This window comes from Protomyctophum bolini (genome assembly GCF_963924005.1).
Source record: "Protomyctophum bolini genome assembly, chromosome: 5".
Lineage (NCBI taxonomy): Eukaryota > Metazoa > Chordata > Actinopteri > Myctophiformes > Myctophidae > Protomyctophum > Protomyctophum bolini.
The window spans coordinates 22388211-22406263 of record NC_137866.1 but is presented as its reverse complement, the minus strand read 5'-3'; the positions used below and the strand labels follow the sequence as shown (position 1 = coordinate 22406263).

The 18053-nt window shown below is 43.9% G+C and overlaps 2 protein-coding genes across 2 annotated transcripts in view; one reads left to right on the top strand and one right to left on the bottom strand.

The window, feature by feature from the left end:
• tshz2 (teashirt zinc finger homeobox 2) overlaps nucleotides 1-18053 on the top strand; it is a 54897-nt gene that overhangs the window by 16337 nt on the left and 20507 nt on the right. The gene's annotated exons all lie outside the window — the stretch shown is intronic.
• On the bottom strand, nucleotides 2206-3411 carry LOC308315378 (UDP-N-acetylglucosamine--dolichyl-phosphate N-acetylglucosaminephosphotransferase-like; the record flags this gene model as incomplete). Its single annotated transcript, XM_080763326.1, has 1 exon — nucleotides 2206-3411. One exon carries the CDS (start codon nucleotides 3409-3411, stop codon nucleotides 2206-2208), a length of 1206 nt encoding a protein of 401 aa, XP_080619452.1.

Sequence of the window (18053 nt, the reverse complement as noted above, 5' to 3'; positions counted from 1 at the left end):
TGTCTTTATTTGGTATACAGTACAGTACAGTACAGGACAGTTGAGAGAGACAGGGAGTGACACGCAGCAAAGGTCGTCGGGCTCGAGAATCAAACCTGTAACTCGCTGTTTTAAAAAGCTTTATACCCTGTGTATAACGTACCCCATGTATATAACGTGTATAACGTACCCCATGTATATAACGTGTATAACGTACCCCATGTATATAACGTGTATAACGATGCCATGTGACATAGCTCTGTTTACACAACACTGACACCCTCCAACTGTATATATATACTTTCCCCATCTTCAACTGTTTTTGAAAAGCATACCCTACTTTATACAATACATTCTAAAATTAATGGGACCATAATTTACTAAACGAATATCATGATAATTTAAAACATATATTATTATAACTTAAAAATCATTTCACCTTTTAATGACATGCCCAACATTAGGTGTATTAATTGATAATTTTATAAAATGACCGATTATCATTAATTTGAGTGGTGCTAGCCACTCCTATGCGGAGCTATGTGTGTATGTGTATGTACGTACATACGTGTATGTATGTGTACGTAGCTGCAACACCTAAAGTGGCCAGTAGAGCACACACACGCGCGCACACACAGTACAGTACAGTACAGTACAGTACAGTACAGTACAGTACAGTACAGTACAGTACAGTACAGTACCACTCACTTCAGACGGGTCTGATTTTTATATTCGATTATTATCGATTACCAACTGTTGCATCCGTAACCACGTGCATTCAGAGGAGCTACGTGGTTGTCTGTAACTTAGGTGGTCCACAGACAACCTGTCCCAAAGCCAACTAGTATAGGGTCAGCAGTAACGGGTACCATCCCAACTCTTTCATAGCATCTCACCCGTGTGGGACTGTTCTTGTTCCTCCTGGAGGCAGGTCGCCTGAGACGACCGGGACTTAACCCATTTTGGGCGGAACCCGTTTTGGTGTTAGCATTACGTTATGCTTTAGCTATTGAAAAATAGCAGATCTACAAGCTCATAGCGCGCCACTCAGTGGCGCGCTACGAGCTTGTAGGTCTGCTATTTTTGAAAAATCGAAGAGCGACTGACATAGAAACATAGCTTTTTCAGAAAACTGTCAGGATGTACAAGACATTTTTAGAATCTGATCTCAGGTCAGAATGGGTTAATCCCCCCGGCAACCTTTGGATTGAAATGGTCACGTGGACATTGTCTTCCTGGCGCCATCGTATCAGGTTTTCCACCTCTCTCTCCCGTAGGCTCATCGTAGAAGTGATCAGTCCTATCGATCACTGTCGTGTCAGAGAACTTGACCAGGTTGGAGCTGTGTATGTATGTATGGCCATGCGGTTGTGTGGGTGTACAGGTAGTGTATAGAGAAGGGTGGCTATGGCAGAGTTTATGGATCTGTTGTTGCCAGTAAGAGAAAAGGTGGGAGTCTATAGGGCGGATGGCTATAGCCTGCTGTTGATCATCTCTGACATGTCTTCTCAAAACATTTGCTCAGTGAGAGTTATACGGGACGTTCGGTGTCATTTAGACCAGTTAGCTACCGTTGTTCTTTTTCACTACTGGAATTATAGTTTGTTTAACCCATTTAGACCTGGGAATGATTCTACAAATGTCTTCTACATTCTGACAGTTCTGAAAAACCTCATGTTTTCTGTATCAGTGGTGCTCAATATTTCATGTCAAGGACCCCAAAAAATATATGTAATTGGCCGCCGCCCCCCCATCTGAAAATATGTTGCTCCAGGGACCCCCCCGGAGGCCGGAAGCAAAGATTTTAGTTAAAAACGTTCACTCTGAAAGAATATATTCAAAGATTTGAGGCACATTTTCACGATTTTTCAAAAATAGCAGACCCACAAGCTCATAGCGCGACACTCGGTGGCGCGCTATGAGCTTGTAGATCTGCTATTTTTCAATAGCTAAAGCATAACATAATGCTAACACCAGAAGGGGTTCCCGCCCAGAATGGGTTAAAACATAAAACAGGAAAGAACCCTATGAAAAAGATTGGTTGTGGATGTCAATACAAAATAATTCCTGCTAGCTTTAAAGCTTGTAGTTAACATCTATAGCTTCGATCATCTAAAACCATGTGCTCTTCTGAGAGCCGCCTACTGGCCAGAGTCTTGTCCTCCTCCAGGGTGCGCTGATAACTCTTTATTTTTCTTGACATTCATGCCGTGTGTCAGGCTAAGTCTACACATCGTAAAAGAAGCGGACCAGAAGATAGCGAATTCCGAAACCAACAGCACTTCCCATTACTTGAATGAGAAGCATGATCACGGTCAGATCTCTCTCGTGGGTGGGACCCAGCGTCTTCAGTACCAGGTTAATTAACGTCATGTTGTTGCATTCAAACTCATCATCTTCCCCCTCTCTGACCCTTCGGACCTCCAGCAGGCGCAACAGGTCCGCCACCTTCAGAATGAGCTGTCCCAATTTGGGGAGGTCCTTCCATTTGAACGCAAAGTAGCTCATTTCCAGTTTGCCGGTGTGCGCGTTCAGTCTGGGGAGGCGGTGTCTGGGACAGGGAACCACATGGAAGAGCTGAGGCAGCGAGTACACAAAGTTGACAATCTGAGGAAGGAAGAAGAGCAGTATGGTCTTGCTGAAGGTCCCCAGGATGCCCACCACGGCGAAGGTCATCCCGGCAAAGTAGCAGAAGGTGTCTCCCACGAACACGGAGGCGGGGTACCAGTTGTGATAGAACAGCGCCAGCGTGGTGCAGAAGAAAGGCATCATGAAATACAGGGAGAAGACGTGGCGGTCCGCGTGCTCCCCGCCGAGCTCCAGCAGGTTGAAGACGATGACGGAGGCGGAGATGACCAGAGCCTGTCCCGACTCCACGCCGTTGATGCCCGCCAGGATGTTGATGGCGTTGGTGCAGAACACCGCCAGCAGGCCCATGTACACGTAGTAGAGGACGCCCAGGTCCAACGTCTGCGAGCCGCCCAACAGGGCCCTGGCCGGCTTGGGCACCGCCACGACGGTGTTGCCGAAGTTGATGAAGTAGACCGTGAGCAGCGGCAGGGACGCCACGGACGGAAGCAGGAGCTTGTATCTCCAGCGCAGGTCGAAGACGTCGTCGACGAAGCCCAGGAAGACCATGCAGCAGATGGCCAGCAGCGCCACCATCACCCGGACAAACTCGTCGTGGTGGGGGAAGCCCGTCGTGCACGTCTCTCCGCTCGCCGCTTTCCCCTCGCTCAGGAACGGCACCGGGATGAAACAGAAGAGGACGACGAGGAACACCGTGCCGCTGACGACGCCCTGGGACTCCGGGACTTTTGTTTTGTTTTTCCCCGTCTTGTTCAGGTCCGTGCCGTACAGTCCCACCGAGACGAAGTGGTCCTTGAAGGCCGGGATGAGCTTTAAGGTGGCCACGCCTCCGAGAGCCGACATCAAGCCGTTGATCAGGAGCGTGCCGTCGGCCATCGTCTTTCTCTATGACGCCGTCCTCAGATGTGATCCATGTTTTTGTTTATTGATCAATGGATGTTATTGATTGAGGTATTGATCCGACATATAACTCACATTCCTACCAGTTTGTTTACCTAACTATAGGATGGATGAGTTTAGTGACCCCTGAGGGGAGATATCTTGGTTCTGTCTTAGCGGTTCGCCTTGTGCTCGTTGTTGTCTCCTTTTAAGCTCAGCTTCTTCCGAATCTCACGTCGTCATATATGACGACATCAGTCTTGCCCAAATATAGAGTTCCACGCGGCTTCAAACCGGGCCTCCAAACATCACACTTGTGTGAAGTGAGCGGTGCCTGCGGTAATGTTTGTTTGAAGTGCTCTAAACAAACTACTGCTCTATGTTTGTCTAAAGTGCTTTAAACAAACTATTAAAAAGGTCCATAGACTTGGCTGCCATGTGACGTAATTCCGAAAGCCAGACGTTGCTCCACATCAAACAGGGATGCCGTTTGGAAGTGTGTGTGTATGTGTGTGTGTGTGTGTGTGTGTGTGTGTGTGTGTGCGCGCGCGCACAAGTTCACTCCAACGTCTGACTTTTCGTCTATGGACTTTTAATGTTTGTTTAGAGCACTTTAATTTTAAAAAGGAGCCAACGTCTATGGACTTTTAATGTTTGTTTACAGTAAAGTACCGTAAATGTCATGTGACGTCATGTGGTACAATATAAATACCACACGAGTGTGATATTTATAATGGATGTGAATGGCGGCCACGTGAAGTCAGCTGTGCCGTTATTAGACCCACATCTTGAAACTTGAACTTTGCAATGTTATACTTTTATATTTTAATATCATTTTCTCATGCCTATTTTGAACCCCTCCCCAACTGACATTTTTCCTTCGACTCTGCACCGCCCTTACCTCTATTTCTGTTTGCTATACTGTCATGATCTGTCACTGACTCACTCCACAGACCATGTCTCCTCCCTGGCCACTCCCTCACTCCATTTCCATCACACTGCACACCTGTCTCCAACTCTCATCAGTGCTTCCCATTACACACCTGTGAACCCTTTGCCATTTACCTGCTTCCTTAAATACTGGACTCATTACAAACACTCACTGTGAGGAGATTTGTCTTTGTCCCTGAGCTGTACCCCAAGGTTCCTGGTTCTGTGTCTCCTTGTAAGGTTTGCATTTTTGGACATTATGCTTTACTGCCTTGTACCTGAGTTTTGCCTTTTTGTACTTTTGATAGTTTAGCATTTTGGCTCTCCTGAGTTTCCTGAGCTTACAGCTACTAGTATTATTTTGTTTGTTTACCCTGTTCTGCCTTGGACTTCTTGTTTGTGGCTCTGCATTTTTGGGTTCAGTCATTCGTGACATAACATATACAACAAAAAGAGGTGTATAAGTAAGGCCTTCATCATGAAATCCCCCTTACTTGAGTAAGGAGATAATGTGTGTTCTGACAGCAATGTCAGCACATCTGGTAAGGCCGGAACATTTTTACGGCGTGGCGGTAAGAGTATGAGGGTCTATCTGTGCCAAATGTCTTTTGCACGCTGCCATTACACCAAGTAGGAGTAGTACTAGTACCACTACCTGCACTTTGTAATGGCTTGGCTCGGACTAAAAACTGTGACAGGCTGGCGACATGAAGTCCGAGATACACATGGGAACCACTCTTTTATTAGACTAGTCCGGCACCCGGGGGTGTGGAGAGGGACATTTGGTACAGTATATAGTTTTTTTTTTATTGGCCTAAAATATTGTCTATTTACATACATGCATTCGTCAAATCAGATCAAATCAAATCAAAGTTTATTTATATAGCACATTTACATTGACCGAAGACAAACCAAAGTGCTGAACAAAAAAAAAACAAGCCTAGTGCCTCACTGAGCGAGAGCCATAGCCAGCCATCCAGCTGTCAGGGAACAGCCTGCAAGAAAAGCAAAGACAAAAACAATAAGTGACATGAAAGAAAAACAAAGAAAGAAAAGTGAAAGCAGAAGTACATGGTATAAGAAGGCTATATGCGTAATCAGACAACATTAAAAGCCAGAGAGAAAAAGTGGGTCTTTAGGAGAGATTTAAAAACACACAGGGACTGGGCAGAGCGAATGGGAAGGGGCTGCAGGGCATTCCACAGTGTGGGACCCGACCACGGAGAAGGCTCGGTCACCTCTAGTGACACATGAGGGTTCCGGGCACAATCAAAGGCAGTTGGTCAGCTCAAGGGTCTGGCTGGAACGTAGGGCTCAATGAGCTCGCAGAGGTAAGGGGGGGGGGGGGGGGGGAGCCCATTTTGGGCTTTGCAAAACAAACAATAATATATTTAAAATCAATTCTAAAGCGAACTGGGAGCCAGTGTAGGGAAGCAAGGACAGGTGTAATATGATCACGCTATTTCTTTCCCGTAAGGAGGCGGGTATAGCAGCATTTTGGACGAGTTGTGTAGGCGCCTGATAGCAGATTGGTCGATTCCAAGGTACAGAGAGCATTACAATAGTCATGCCGCGAGAAAATGAAGGCATGGAGGTGGATAGGCCTTGATCTTGGCCAGCAGCCTTAGTTGAGAAAAGCTAGCTTTGACAACGGCACTAATCTGCTTATCAAATTTAAGCACTCCTAGGTTTTTAACAAAGGGGCGCTGAGTGGGCCAAGGTCAGCGGTGGGATAGCTTGGGGCATGATCAAAGACCAGCACCTCAGTCTTTCCCTCGTTTAGTGTTAAAAAATGTAGAGGCCATCCAAGCCTTAATATCCGAAAGACAGTCCAACAACGGCTTAGTTGAATCACTGGTTTTTGTGTTTAAGGGTAAATGAAGCTGTAAATCATCGGCGTGGCAATGGAAAGCGATATTATGTTTTTAATGATTGTTTCTAATGGAGGCATATACAATAAAAACAGTAGAGGGACACAGAATGCACCTGGGGGACCCCACAATTGAGGGGGGGCAGGAGCATTTTCGAGGGGCGCAACCCCTCCTATATTCAGCTATTAGTGTATATTTTCGTCCTACACAAACATTGAATTCCCCATTGGCAATTAATGGAGGATTTTCATCATGATGTACGACGGTAAGAGCGCCCCTCACATCACACAGGTGTGATTATTTTAATATATACTTTAGGTTGTTAATGGTATGGTCACATATATCCCCCTATAAAACAAAATGCTCAATACCGACACCCGGTCAGCAAGTGGATTCATGAATGTTTATATAGACGAATACTTTAGGCCAAAAAAAAAGAAAATCCCACTTTAAACAAAAGAAGCCTGTTGGCTGCTGGAGTGTAGCTAGACCCCTTCTTGTTTCAGTACTATATGCTTTGAGTCTTTGTATGCACAAACAATTTATGTTTTTCTTTTTGTGTGTGTGTATTTGCAGTTATAGTACATCTAGCTCATGTCTGCACTTACTGTACATGCGCATCTGTGTTTGCATGTGTGTTTTCACACACGTGCGCATGTGTGTGTGTGTGTGTGTGTGTACGGTAGTGTGTTACGTACCATACGTTCAGTGTTTGCATGTGTTTCCTATACATGCTCCGTGGCAGCCCTCCCACCCTGGCATCGACCCAACTGAAAAGTTCCGGTACTGTCCAGACGCATCCTTTAGGGACCTCATCAGCCTCTGAATTTCCTTCCCCTCTCGCCCGAGGGCATCCATATTCATTTCCTCCTCTGATTTGGGGGAAAATGATGAAAGGCTGGCTTCTCCCCCCCCCGTCTCTTATTTCCTGCCAAGGTTGCATGCGTTTAAATGCAACGGCGAAATCTGCAAAGACCGGCAAAAATTCGGCCCCCATTCGGACAAGGCCGGCCGCGGCTCCGCTCCAACATTACAGTATCATGGCATGTCATAAAAAGGGAGGCCCCGGGATTACTGTATATAGTACTGATGTAATAATACAGTAAAACACAGTCAGTGCGGTGCTGTAGGCTATATGTTAAACCATCATAGGTCCTCCATGCTGTATACACAGTGTACACCTCAGAGATCTGCTTCCTATCATAAACAGACCCCCCCCCCCCTTCATTCCGAGGTCACGAGGGTTTGGTGATATGGAGATATAACTGCACTGGTTTGAAATAACTGTGATTAATCCTGGTGGGTTTTGTTTTCACTCTCTTACCCAAGGACGGGAAATGAATGTTAATGAAAATAACAGTATACGCATACAGTAATAATAACCCCAATCATCTACACATAGTACACACTCTGATGACGCCATATATATACTGGATGTGCACCTGCCACCTACTTAGCTAAACCTCAGGTGGGCTTGCCAGCTCTGTTAGGATTACCTACGCCCCCCTCCTCCCCCCCCCACCGTTCGGGGCGGGGCAGTCCGGCCCTGTGAAGCAGTGGGTTCTGAGTTACCGAGACAACGCTAAAACACACTTGTACACAAAGGGGAGGGCTCTGCCATCAGACCATCATCCCCACCTCTGCTTGATTGGGGATTGCTCCAGTCCACACACACACGTGTTGAGCTGACTGCGTGTGTGCGGTTTGCACGTGCCCCGTGTGGAGCATTATTCAACGACAGACAATGCAGTATTGAGGTTCATGCTTATTCCACCCTCGGGGTGATTGTCTGGAGCGTCATCAGCAACAACACAGCGTTTTTGGTTGAGGAGCTCAGATGTGCAATAAGCATGGCCGTTCAATGTGGTAAAATAAGATCTAGCGGTTACTCGTCCTTGAGTGCTGTACGTGAGTATTCCGTAACTCACGTTTTCGAAAGACGGAGCATTCCTGATGACGATAAATTGTTTTCCACATGTATACAGTATGTAGTTGTTATAGTCTTTGCCTTCTCAAGCGAAATAGCATGACACTTGATAGTTTTCTTTGGACCACAGATTTAAATGGCTTAGAATTCAAGCTCTATCACTGTGTTTAGGAGACAAAATGCTTGGCTTCATGTACAATTAGCCAATTGCAACTGTCTGTCAAGCCTGCAATCTGCAACATAAACTGTTGTTTTGGACGGTTAATATAGGCTACCTATATACTCCTGTAATGCAGCTGTAATGCTACACTAAGAACACGTACGAATGTTGGCTCTGAATGGAGCAAAGTACAGTATTATGCACAAAATCAAATATCTCAATATGTTTGACCAAATACCTCAGTGACAATATTGGTGCGAACACTACAATATTTACACATTGAGACTCTAAAAAATATATAGATTGGTAATGCCTATATAATAACGAAGGGGGTAAAAGGTAAATAAAAAAACAGCTAGAACAATCAGGTAGGTTCTGAAATGTCATCACTTTACTGTAATGCAGCCTTTAAGCAGGAGTCTCATATTACGATAACAACATAATACCTACTGTAGTACAACTACAAACACTGCACTGTATCTATATCCCCACAATTTACTTGAGGCAAAAATCATATATATCTCACGCAATATTCTTTGTTATCTCATTTAGTTTTTGTTTATATTGTACAATTTCCTGCAATTATCCCATATACCATACCCAGTGCTTCAGCTAAACAATTTTACAATTTAGCTTGATAATATCTGACCGTGTGTGTGTGTGTGTGTGTGTGTGTGTGTGTGTGTGTGTGTGTGTGTGTGAGAGAGAGAGAGAGAGAGAGAGAGCTACCTTGATATACAGTAGGAATGTCTGATATTTACAGTACCACTCATTATAGTACATATGCATAATTCATAAAAACGAATTCTGTGGGGATGTTGGACCTCATTATCAGGCTGTTGGTAGCATAGTAGAATATATACTAATAAACATAAAGGGGGTGAGTCAAATGTAAGCATAGTAGTAGGTGACACAGCTGAGAAAGACTGCCTTTATTATCACCATTGGATTTGCGATATAGCATATAGGAACAATATGCACTGTAAACTATACTTCACCCATGCTGGATTTGAGGCAGTAATTTGGTCTATAATCGTAATGATTTTAGGATAATTATTAAGGGCCGTGGCTGTTTTAACAATGAAGTGTAATGATTTGCACTCATTACTATATGGCTCCAGCTGAGGTATCAGAGTGGCCATCGGCAAAAATGTTCCCTGGAAAGCCCATTAAGAGTTGAAAAACATGTAGAAATTCTCCACGTTCTTTGCCATATGACACACGTCTCCAGCCAATTCTAGACAGGAGGCTGTGCATGGTTGTTTATGGGCTCCAAAAAAGGTGAAAAATTATGACACTTGTGAAGCTAATGTTCCTTTAGAGAGCTATATTTTCAGTAGAAAATGTCCATGGGGAAACATGCAAACATGCCATTTTAATATAATGGAAGTCTGTCTACATTTAAACATCGGATTAGCATTAGTGGAGGAAACTAAATCTTCCATTGTCCATATATCTATCTTTGTGTATTTGGGTCAGTGTATTAAGGCATGCAGTTCTGCATCTTTTTTTAACGTGTAAAATATTAGTGGCAGCTTCCACTTATTTATTATGGTGGCTTGAGCTAGCCTCTCTAACAGTACAGTGTCCAGTGTTAGCCACGCTACTGTAGCAGTTTATTAAGGCATGCAGTTCTGCATCTTTTTTTAACGTGTAAAATATTAGCGGCAGCTTCCACTTATTTATTATGGTGGCTTGAGCTATAGCCCCTAACAGTACAGTGTCCAGTGTTAGCCACGCTACTGTAGCAGTTTATTAAGGCATGCAGTTCTGCATCTTTTAACGTGTAAAATATTAGCGGCAGCTTCCACTTATTTATTATGGTGGCTTGAGCTATAGCCTCTAACAGTACAGTGTCCAGTGTTAGCCACGCTACTGTAGCAGCACAACCAGGCACCATCTTGTGCCCCGAGCCCCACAGCAGCAGGCTGTTCCCTGGCAGCTGGATGGCTGGGCTGGCTGGCTCTCTTGCTCAGTGAAGGCAACTGGCTTTGAGCTCGCACAGATTTGGGGGTCTGCTGTGAGTTATTGACCCTCTTTGATAAACCCCTCCGAGTGACAGTGGCATAATTCAGCCCTAAAAGTTTTGCACTGTCACCGGGGATGAGCTAACTGTCTCCCACGAATATATGGGTGCAATTTTCGAAATAGGTTTATAGCAATTCTTGGGGAGTGGAGGGCGAGATAGTGATATTACTGACTTTATCACTGCAGCTGAACGCCATCTAGTATAGCTCTCCCCCCTCTAGTATCTCTCTATTCCTCTACGGGAGAGTGAAGTGAAGGATCACACAGAGCATACATCCTAGGTACCACTAAAGGGGACATTTGGAGTCTGGCTTCAGTGTCGGGACAGGAAGATGAAATGCCCCCATTACAACAATGCCGTATTATCTGTTCTTATTATAGGATGATATGTTCTTATGTCACAAATTGCGTTACAGTTTCTTCTTGCCTCTCTTGAAGTGTGTTATAGAGTCCGGCACTTTATGATAACTCCTCTTTGACAACGATGGGTTTTGTATGTAGAGCAAGCCCCGATTGTGATTGTATGTCTGTATTTTCATCCAAATTATTGGTTTGACGGTTTCTTGTTATTTTACAATGAGTATACCCCCGAAATGTTGTTGTTTCCATATATGTAACACATATTATATTCATGTGCATTGTTGAACATAAGTATCAGATTTAATTTAAAAGAAATATTGCGACGTAAAACATCTTTGTAAGAGAATTGATTTAAAAAAAATGTCTGGACACTTATTTTGTGTTTAAACCCATTCTGGGCGGGAACCCCTTTTGGTGTTAGCATTATGTTATAATTTAGCTATTGAAAAATATCAGCTCTACAAGCTCATACCTTGCCACCAAGTGGTGCGCTACGAACTTGTAGGTCTGCTATTTGTTTTTAATCTTAAAAATGCGGCACAAAACTTTGAATATATATTCTTTCAGAGCGAACGTTTTTTTATTTTTGAAAATGGGTTAAATGGGTTAAATGGGTTAAACAAATTGTGAAAAATCGTGAACCTAGGTTCACGAAGTTGAGTAAATCGTTGCATGCCTATCCTTTTCTATCATATACACTTTAAAAGGACTTACAATATAATTGTTAGAAATACTAAATGCTAAGCAACAAGGCTTTGTCTAATAATAACGTGTCATCATTTCTATAAAATACACTTTTAGTAATCCCGGCTGCTGTCAATAATTACCAATTATGATGCATTTCCTTGCATGTCTTTCCGTCAGTGCAGAATGAACTGCTCCTTGTTGAAACTCTTATTGGATCTTTTTACCCCCCCCCCCGATCCCTCCATGTGCCAGGAGAGAATTTGAACTCATAAGAATCTAATATAATCCATTTCGGACTGAGGTCGATTAAAAAAAAAGGCTTAAAAATTCTAAAACAATTCTGAAAAACCCATGTTTCTATGTCAGTGGTGCTCAACCTTTTTCATGTCAAGGACCCCCAGAATTATCTCTATTGGGCCACGGACCCCCATCTTAAAATATGTAGTTCCAGGGACACCCCCAGAAGCCAATTTTTTGTTAAAAATGTTCGCTCTGAAATATATATTCAAAGATTTGCGCCACATTTTCACGACTTTTCAAAAATAGCAGACCTACAAGCTCGTACAAGCTTGTAGATCTGCTATTTTTCAATAGCTAAAGCATAAACATAACGCTTAAAACACCAAAAGGGGTTTCCAGCCCAAAATGGGATAAGGAAGCTGGTATAGCGCATCCTATAAATTGATTTTGACCTAGCCTTTGAACAAAAGGAACACTGTTGCATTGCCTTCCTATAACGGGCTGATGCCACTCCCTCTTTGGCTCACGGTGAATACTCCCCTTTAATAGTGTGATGGGTGGTAGCTTGGCTGAAAAAGCGCCCCTATTTAGTGGGCTTGAGGAGGAGAGAGAGAGAGAGGTAGGCAGAGAGAGAGGCGAGGATGGGGTTTCTCGTGACTGGCACCGATCAATCATTCCGTGAGGGGAGGCTAATGAAGCGAGCTGTGGTTTATTAAAGGGTTAGCAGGGAAAAGATTACTGCAGGGCCCAGGCTTCCCAGAAGCCAAGCGGGGAAGCATACAGTGTATACACACCTGATGGTTAAGGGGCTATAGCCATAAAGCAATCAAGGTGTTTACTCGACACTGGCTTGCATTATGTGACCTGGGTGTTGAATGCGGCCATTTTTTTTAAACGTGTCTTTCGGTTGAAAGAGAAGGAGAAATAGTATGAGCATTATTTATAAGCCTGATTTATGCATAGCATGTGTGTGGGTATCATCACGCACTGAAACCAGCTGATCTACTGTGGGTTTGTATACATCTGCTATTTTAGGTCTATGTGCAACTATGTATGAATCAGGCTTTAGTCGAACCGCACTCCATACACAGTTTGATTGTGAATTTAAATTGTGTTGAAAATATACTTTGAGTACACATGAATGCACCACGAATGCAATATTATGACTCGGTTTACTTACTGTATAGTTCACCTACTAGCTTGGCATTTGCAAATTGGAAACGGTAGCGTGCAGTGCAGCAACATTTTTGTGTGGTGCAAATGCTGTACATGGATATAATCCCATTTCAAGCCAACAGTTGGTAGGTTGAAGTGAAGTTTGTGAAAGAAAAAAAGGATAACCTTATTCTGTATGAGAGCATTGAAACCAGGGCAAGCCTCTCAGATAGTTTGAAAGACAAATGAGGAGCGAGGGAGTGAAAAATGCAAAGCAGATGTTTTTCTCACCATTTTTAATGGCGGCAAAGACATTACCGATGCCATTACAGAGACCTTTTATGGCTTCTTTTAACCCATTTTGGACTGAGGTCGATAAAAAAAGGCTTCTAAATAAAATTAAAAAAATCTGAAAAACCCCATGTTTCTATGTCAGGTTGAGCACCCAACCTTTTTCATGTCAAGGACCCCCAGAATTATCTCTATTGGGCCACGGACCCCCATCTCAAAATATGTTGTTCCAGGGTCCCCCCCAGAAGCAAATATTTGAGTTAGAAATGTTCGCTCTGAAATATATATTCAAAGATTTGCACCACATTTTCACAACTTTTCAAAAATAGCAGACCTACGAGCTTGTATAGTTCTGCTATATTTCAATAGCTAAAATTATAACATAATGTTTAAAACACCAACAGGGGCTCCCGTTCAGAATGGGTTAATCCCCTGGCCTGCCTGAGGAAAAGAGAAACCCCTTGTGGTGCAAAGTAGCCTCTTTACTTCAGAAACGACAATTTGAACCCCATTTCCAAATTCAACTTCCCTAATCTGCCACAGGGTTTTAAACACGGTTTCCTCTGTAATTATTTGGCTCGGAAGAAATCAAAGGTAAAGCAAGCATTACAATGCAGCTTCTTAAGGTAAACACATGCTAGTCATCATCAGCCATGGGCTAGACTGAGAGTGTCTTTTGTATAATGAATGGCAGCAAACTGCTGCGGTGATGTGCGTATAATGGATCTCGCTGCTATACTCGTCTCAGTCAGTTTTGCTTGCATCAATCAAAATAAATAGTTGATAATGGCTATCGTGCAGCGCCAATAACCATTCCAGGTACATATATATTTATATATGACATTAACCCATTTTGGGCGGGAACCCGTTTTGGTGTTAGCATCATGTCGTGCTTTAGCTATTGAAAAATAGCAGATCTACAAGCTTGTAGGTCTGCTATTTTTGAAAAACCAAAGAGCGACTGACATAGAAGACATTTTTTTAATCTGATCTCAGGTCAGAATGGAAAACTGTCAGGATGTAGAAGACATTTATTAGAATCTGATCTCAGGTCAGAATGGGTTAAGCACATTAGATTTACATGTGGCTATCCGTGTTCAATGTCTGCTTCCTGCGTCGGGTCCAACCTGTAAAAAAGCTCAGAGGAGCCCTTTATCCAAGGGGTCCGGGGTTGGGGGGGCTGAAAACGAGGAGGAGAGAGATGAACTATATGGCTCCATCCCACAGTCCAGCCTGACAGTATATCAGTGGAATCGCAGCCGCATGGGCGTGTGTGTGAACGCTCCGCTCATAAATATCCCCGTCCCCCCCCCACCCGCCCCATAGGGGCCCCTCTGATGGTGATGGCGAAAGGATGTCGCTGTCTGGGTGATTGAATGCTGCTGGTCGCGGCCCTGGGCACATCCCTAGCTCTGCTGAGGCCCGAGTGGGAGGCCTACCGCTGAGTACTGGCCTGGAGGGGCTGACCTGAAGGCAGGCAGCCACACAGCAGCACCGCAGCACCATAGGACCTCTCTCTCTCTCTCTCTCTCTCTCTTGTTTTATCTATCTATTCTCCTGAGACAGACAGACACAGGAACATAAGTGCTATACTACCCAGTCCATGAGCGGGGGGGGAAAAAAACTAATTTGTTATCTGAATACAGAGCATAATTCCGTTGCAGTATAAGGAAAATGATTTCATTTAAAACTATATAAACTATTAAATATACAAATCCACAAATAGATTATTCCTCACGCATGTTTGTAGCCCAATGTTTAGCCCAATTATCTGAACTGCCAAACTCTTTATTTATTTTTTACACCCCCTGCACCTCTGTCTGTCTGTCTGTCTGTCTGTCTGTCTGTCTGTCTGTCTGTCTGTCTGTCTGTCTGTCTGTCTGTCTGTCTGTCTGTCTGTCTGTCTGTCTGTCTGTCTGTCTCTTCTCTCTCTCTATTCTCTCTCTCGTTCACTCACACACAAGAAATGCAGAAATCTAAGATAATCAGGGCCCAGTAATTAGCCTTACTTGCTGTATAGTAATTGGGGGCAGAGGAAGGTTGCTCTTTCTATACCCCCCCCCCCCCCCCCCCCCCTCCTTTGATAATTGCACACTTTAGGTTGCCCCCACGTTTCAATCTCTCATCCTCTCCTAAAGTCAGTTCCCATACACAACAACGCTGTTATTCCAAACGCAGCGGCCGCCATGTCTTTCATCAGTCACCAGCAGCTCCAAACTTTTTTAAGAGCAGAGATGGGGGGGGGGGGGGGGGGGGGGGGGTGTTCGGTTTTTGAATCCCGCTTGTCTATTCCCTTTTTGGGGTTTCGGTGCCGTGTACGTCAGCCTTCCCTCCTCCTCCGCCGCCATGAGAGAGCCCCTGACACTGTCCAGGTCCGTCCTACTTGGCAAGAGGGAGAGAGAGCTACAGAGAAAGGCAGAGTTTATTTCCTGTTCTTGTGAATCATATATCAGTACAATTCCCCTCTGTGCTGTTTGGCAACGGCAGAATGACGGGTGTCATTTATCATACTGGACTGAAAAGAGGCTGTGGGAAAAAGGGGGCTTTGGATTCTTCTTGTGGAAGTGCAGGGGCTCTCCTTAGTGGTGGATCATTAAACGGAGGAGTTTTTCAACAGGGATATGAGTAACTCCTTCGTGCTGGTACTTTGCTCCCCAATTGCCCTGGCTGGCTCAATCATTAAATGTCTTAAAAATACAATTTACTAGTTCCATATAAAAACCAAAGGGGATGATGGCATTTTACTTGTGATTGGGGGTGTGATTTTGTCCTCCTGAGTCCATTACTTTTCAGATTTGCTGTGAAGTCGGCTCTATAGTCTTCCATCCATCCATCCATCCATCCATCTTTTTAACCGCTTATCCTTAGCATGGTCGCGGGGGCAACAGCTCCACCAGAGAGCTCCAGACTTCCCTCTCCAGAACAACATTAGTGACTTCCTCCTGGGGGGATCCCGAGGCGTTCCAAGGCCAGTGAGTCGATGTGATTCCTCCAACTGCACCTTGGTATGCCCCGGGGGTCTCCTCCCAGTGGGACGTGCCTCGAAGACCTCCCTAGGGAGACGCCCGAGAGGCATCCTAACCAGATGCCTGAACCACCTAAGCTGGCTCCTTTCCAAGCGAAGAAGTAGCGTCTCTACTCTGAGTCTTTCTCACATGACTGAACTTCTCACCCTATCTCTAAGGGAGATGCCAGCCACCCGTCGAATAAAACTCATTTCGGCTGCTTGTACATTGTACCTTGACCTTATTCATTCGGTCATGACCCACACTTCATGAGAGTAGGAACGAAGATTGCTTGGTAGACAATCCTTTGCCTTCTGGCTCAGCTCTCTTTTCGTCGCAACAGTGCGGTACAGCGACTGCTGCTCCGATTCTCTGGCTGATCTCCTTCTCCGCCCTCCCCTCACTCGAGAACAAGACCCCGAGATACTTAAACTCCTCTACGGTCATGTTTTATTAAAAAGTATAATATGATTTGCGAATTTGGTGATGTCATGTATATATGTCAGAGTCTTTCTCTCCTGCATATTAACAGTATTTAGCCTTGGTATAGATAGATACGTTGATAGGTGGCTCTGACAACTTTCCCAACCTGGTCTCACAATACATTTGTAGAACGTTTAAACATGTAACGTTTAACCTTTCATAATGATACTTACAAATATGTAAAGCTTAAATAAGCAATATATTTGATAATAACATTGAATGTATTGAGAAGCACTGATGCCCACAAAAAGTTTCAGCAGTCCAGTCTACTATTGTATACTTTATTTTCCTGCGCATTGTCTGCCCTCGGCTCACGTACAGTACATGGAGAAAAGCAAAAGTGAAACTAGTCAATGTTGTAGTGGCTAAGAACACACCAAAAACAATTAAAGCCATTCATAGAAGAAAACATCTTTGTTGGTTGAAAGTAGATATGTACCAAATACATGAATCGTGTTTAATTTCAAGAATCGGAAGTATATCGAAAGGTAAACAGCGTTTTAAAATGCAAATAATCGGTATTGAATTTGCTTTTCCAATCAATGTCGCTACACTTGGTCTATTGATAAATGTGTGTATTCTGTGTGTTCACGTCAAGGATGGTGCCGGTTTGTCCATAACATGTTCAAATATAAGGTCCATGTATTTGCCAGAGAATCACTGTGTTTACTTATTTATATCCATATATTCATAACGTTTTCCCTTAAAAAACCTGCACTATATCCCCATGTTTCACACAGATTAAATTTCTTTGCTAAATAGTTACTGTATCGATTTGAAATCATTGACTCGTTCGTATATCGCCATGAATGAACCAATATCGTCCATGTATCGTATCGTATGCAACTAATATGCTAGAAATAGACAGGAAGTATGTCTTTGGTAGGGCGATACGATTGACAACTACTGGCTTTCATAGGTTGGCTTGAATTCAAAAAAAATCTTCAATATCTTTTGGTATACCTGTCCACTCTGCTCATTCTCATCAAATGATGGATATGTCAATAGGGTATTGTATAGGAAAACCGGTCTCCGTGCATCTCAACTGTCAGCCACTGTTAGCCGTCTCTCATGTGAAGATCACAAAGTTAAATGTGCTGTCAGCAAGTCCTCAGCTAGAAATAGATGTGTTGAGGTTGGCTCATGAAGTACCCCCACCCCCCCCCCCCCCCCCACCCCCACCCCCTGTTGCCCAGCGTGTGCCCAGGGTGTATAGTCCCATCAAATGTTGTGAACACATATGATATCTGAGCATGAAGGTGTAATGAAGTACATTTTCAGGTTTCACGGTGCTAGGAAACAACAGCAAAATATCAACGCACAGAGTACCTAGTACCTTTTATCTGTATCTGAAATCTCAAATGAATGGCACCTCTGATGTCTTTTTTCTGCAATATTCCTCACTTTTGTGACTAAATGGCATATATATATATAATGCCGCAGGGTACATTCCTGGCTATGTCACAGAC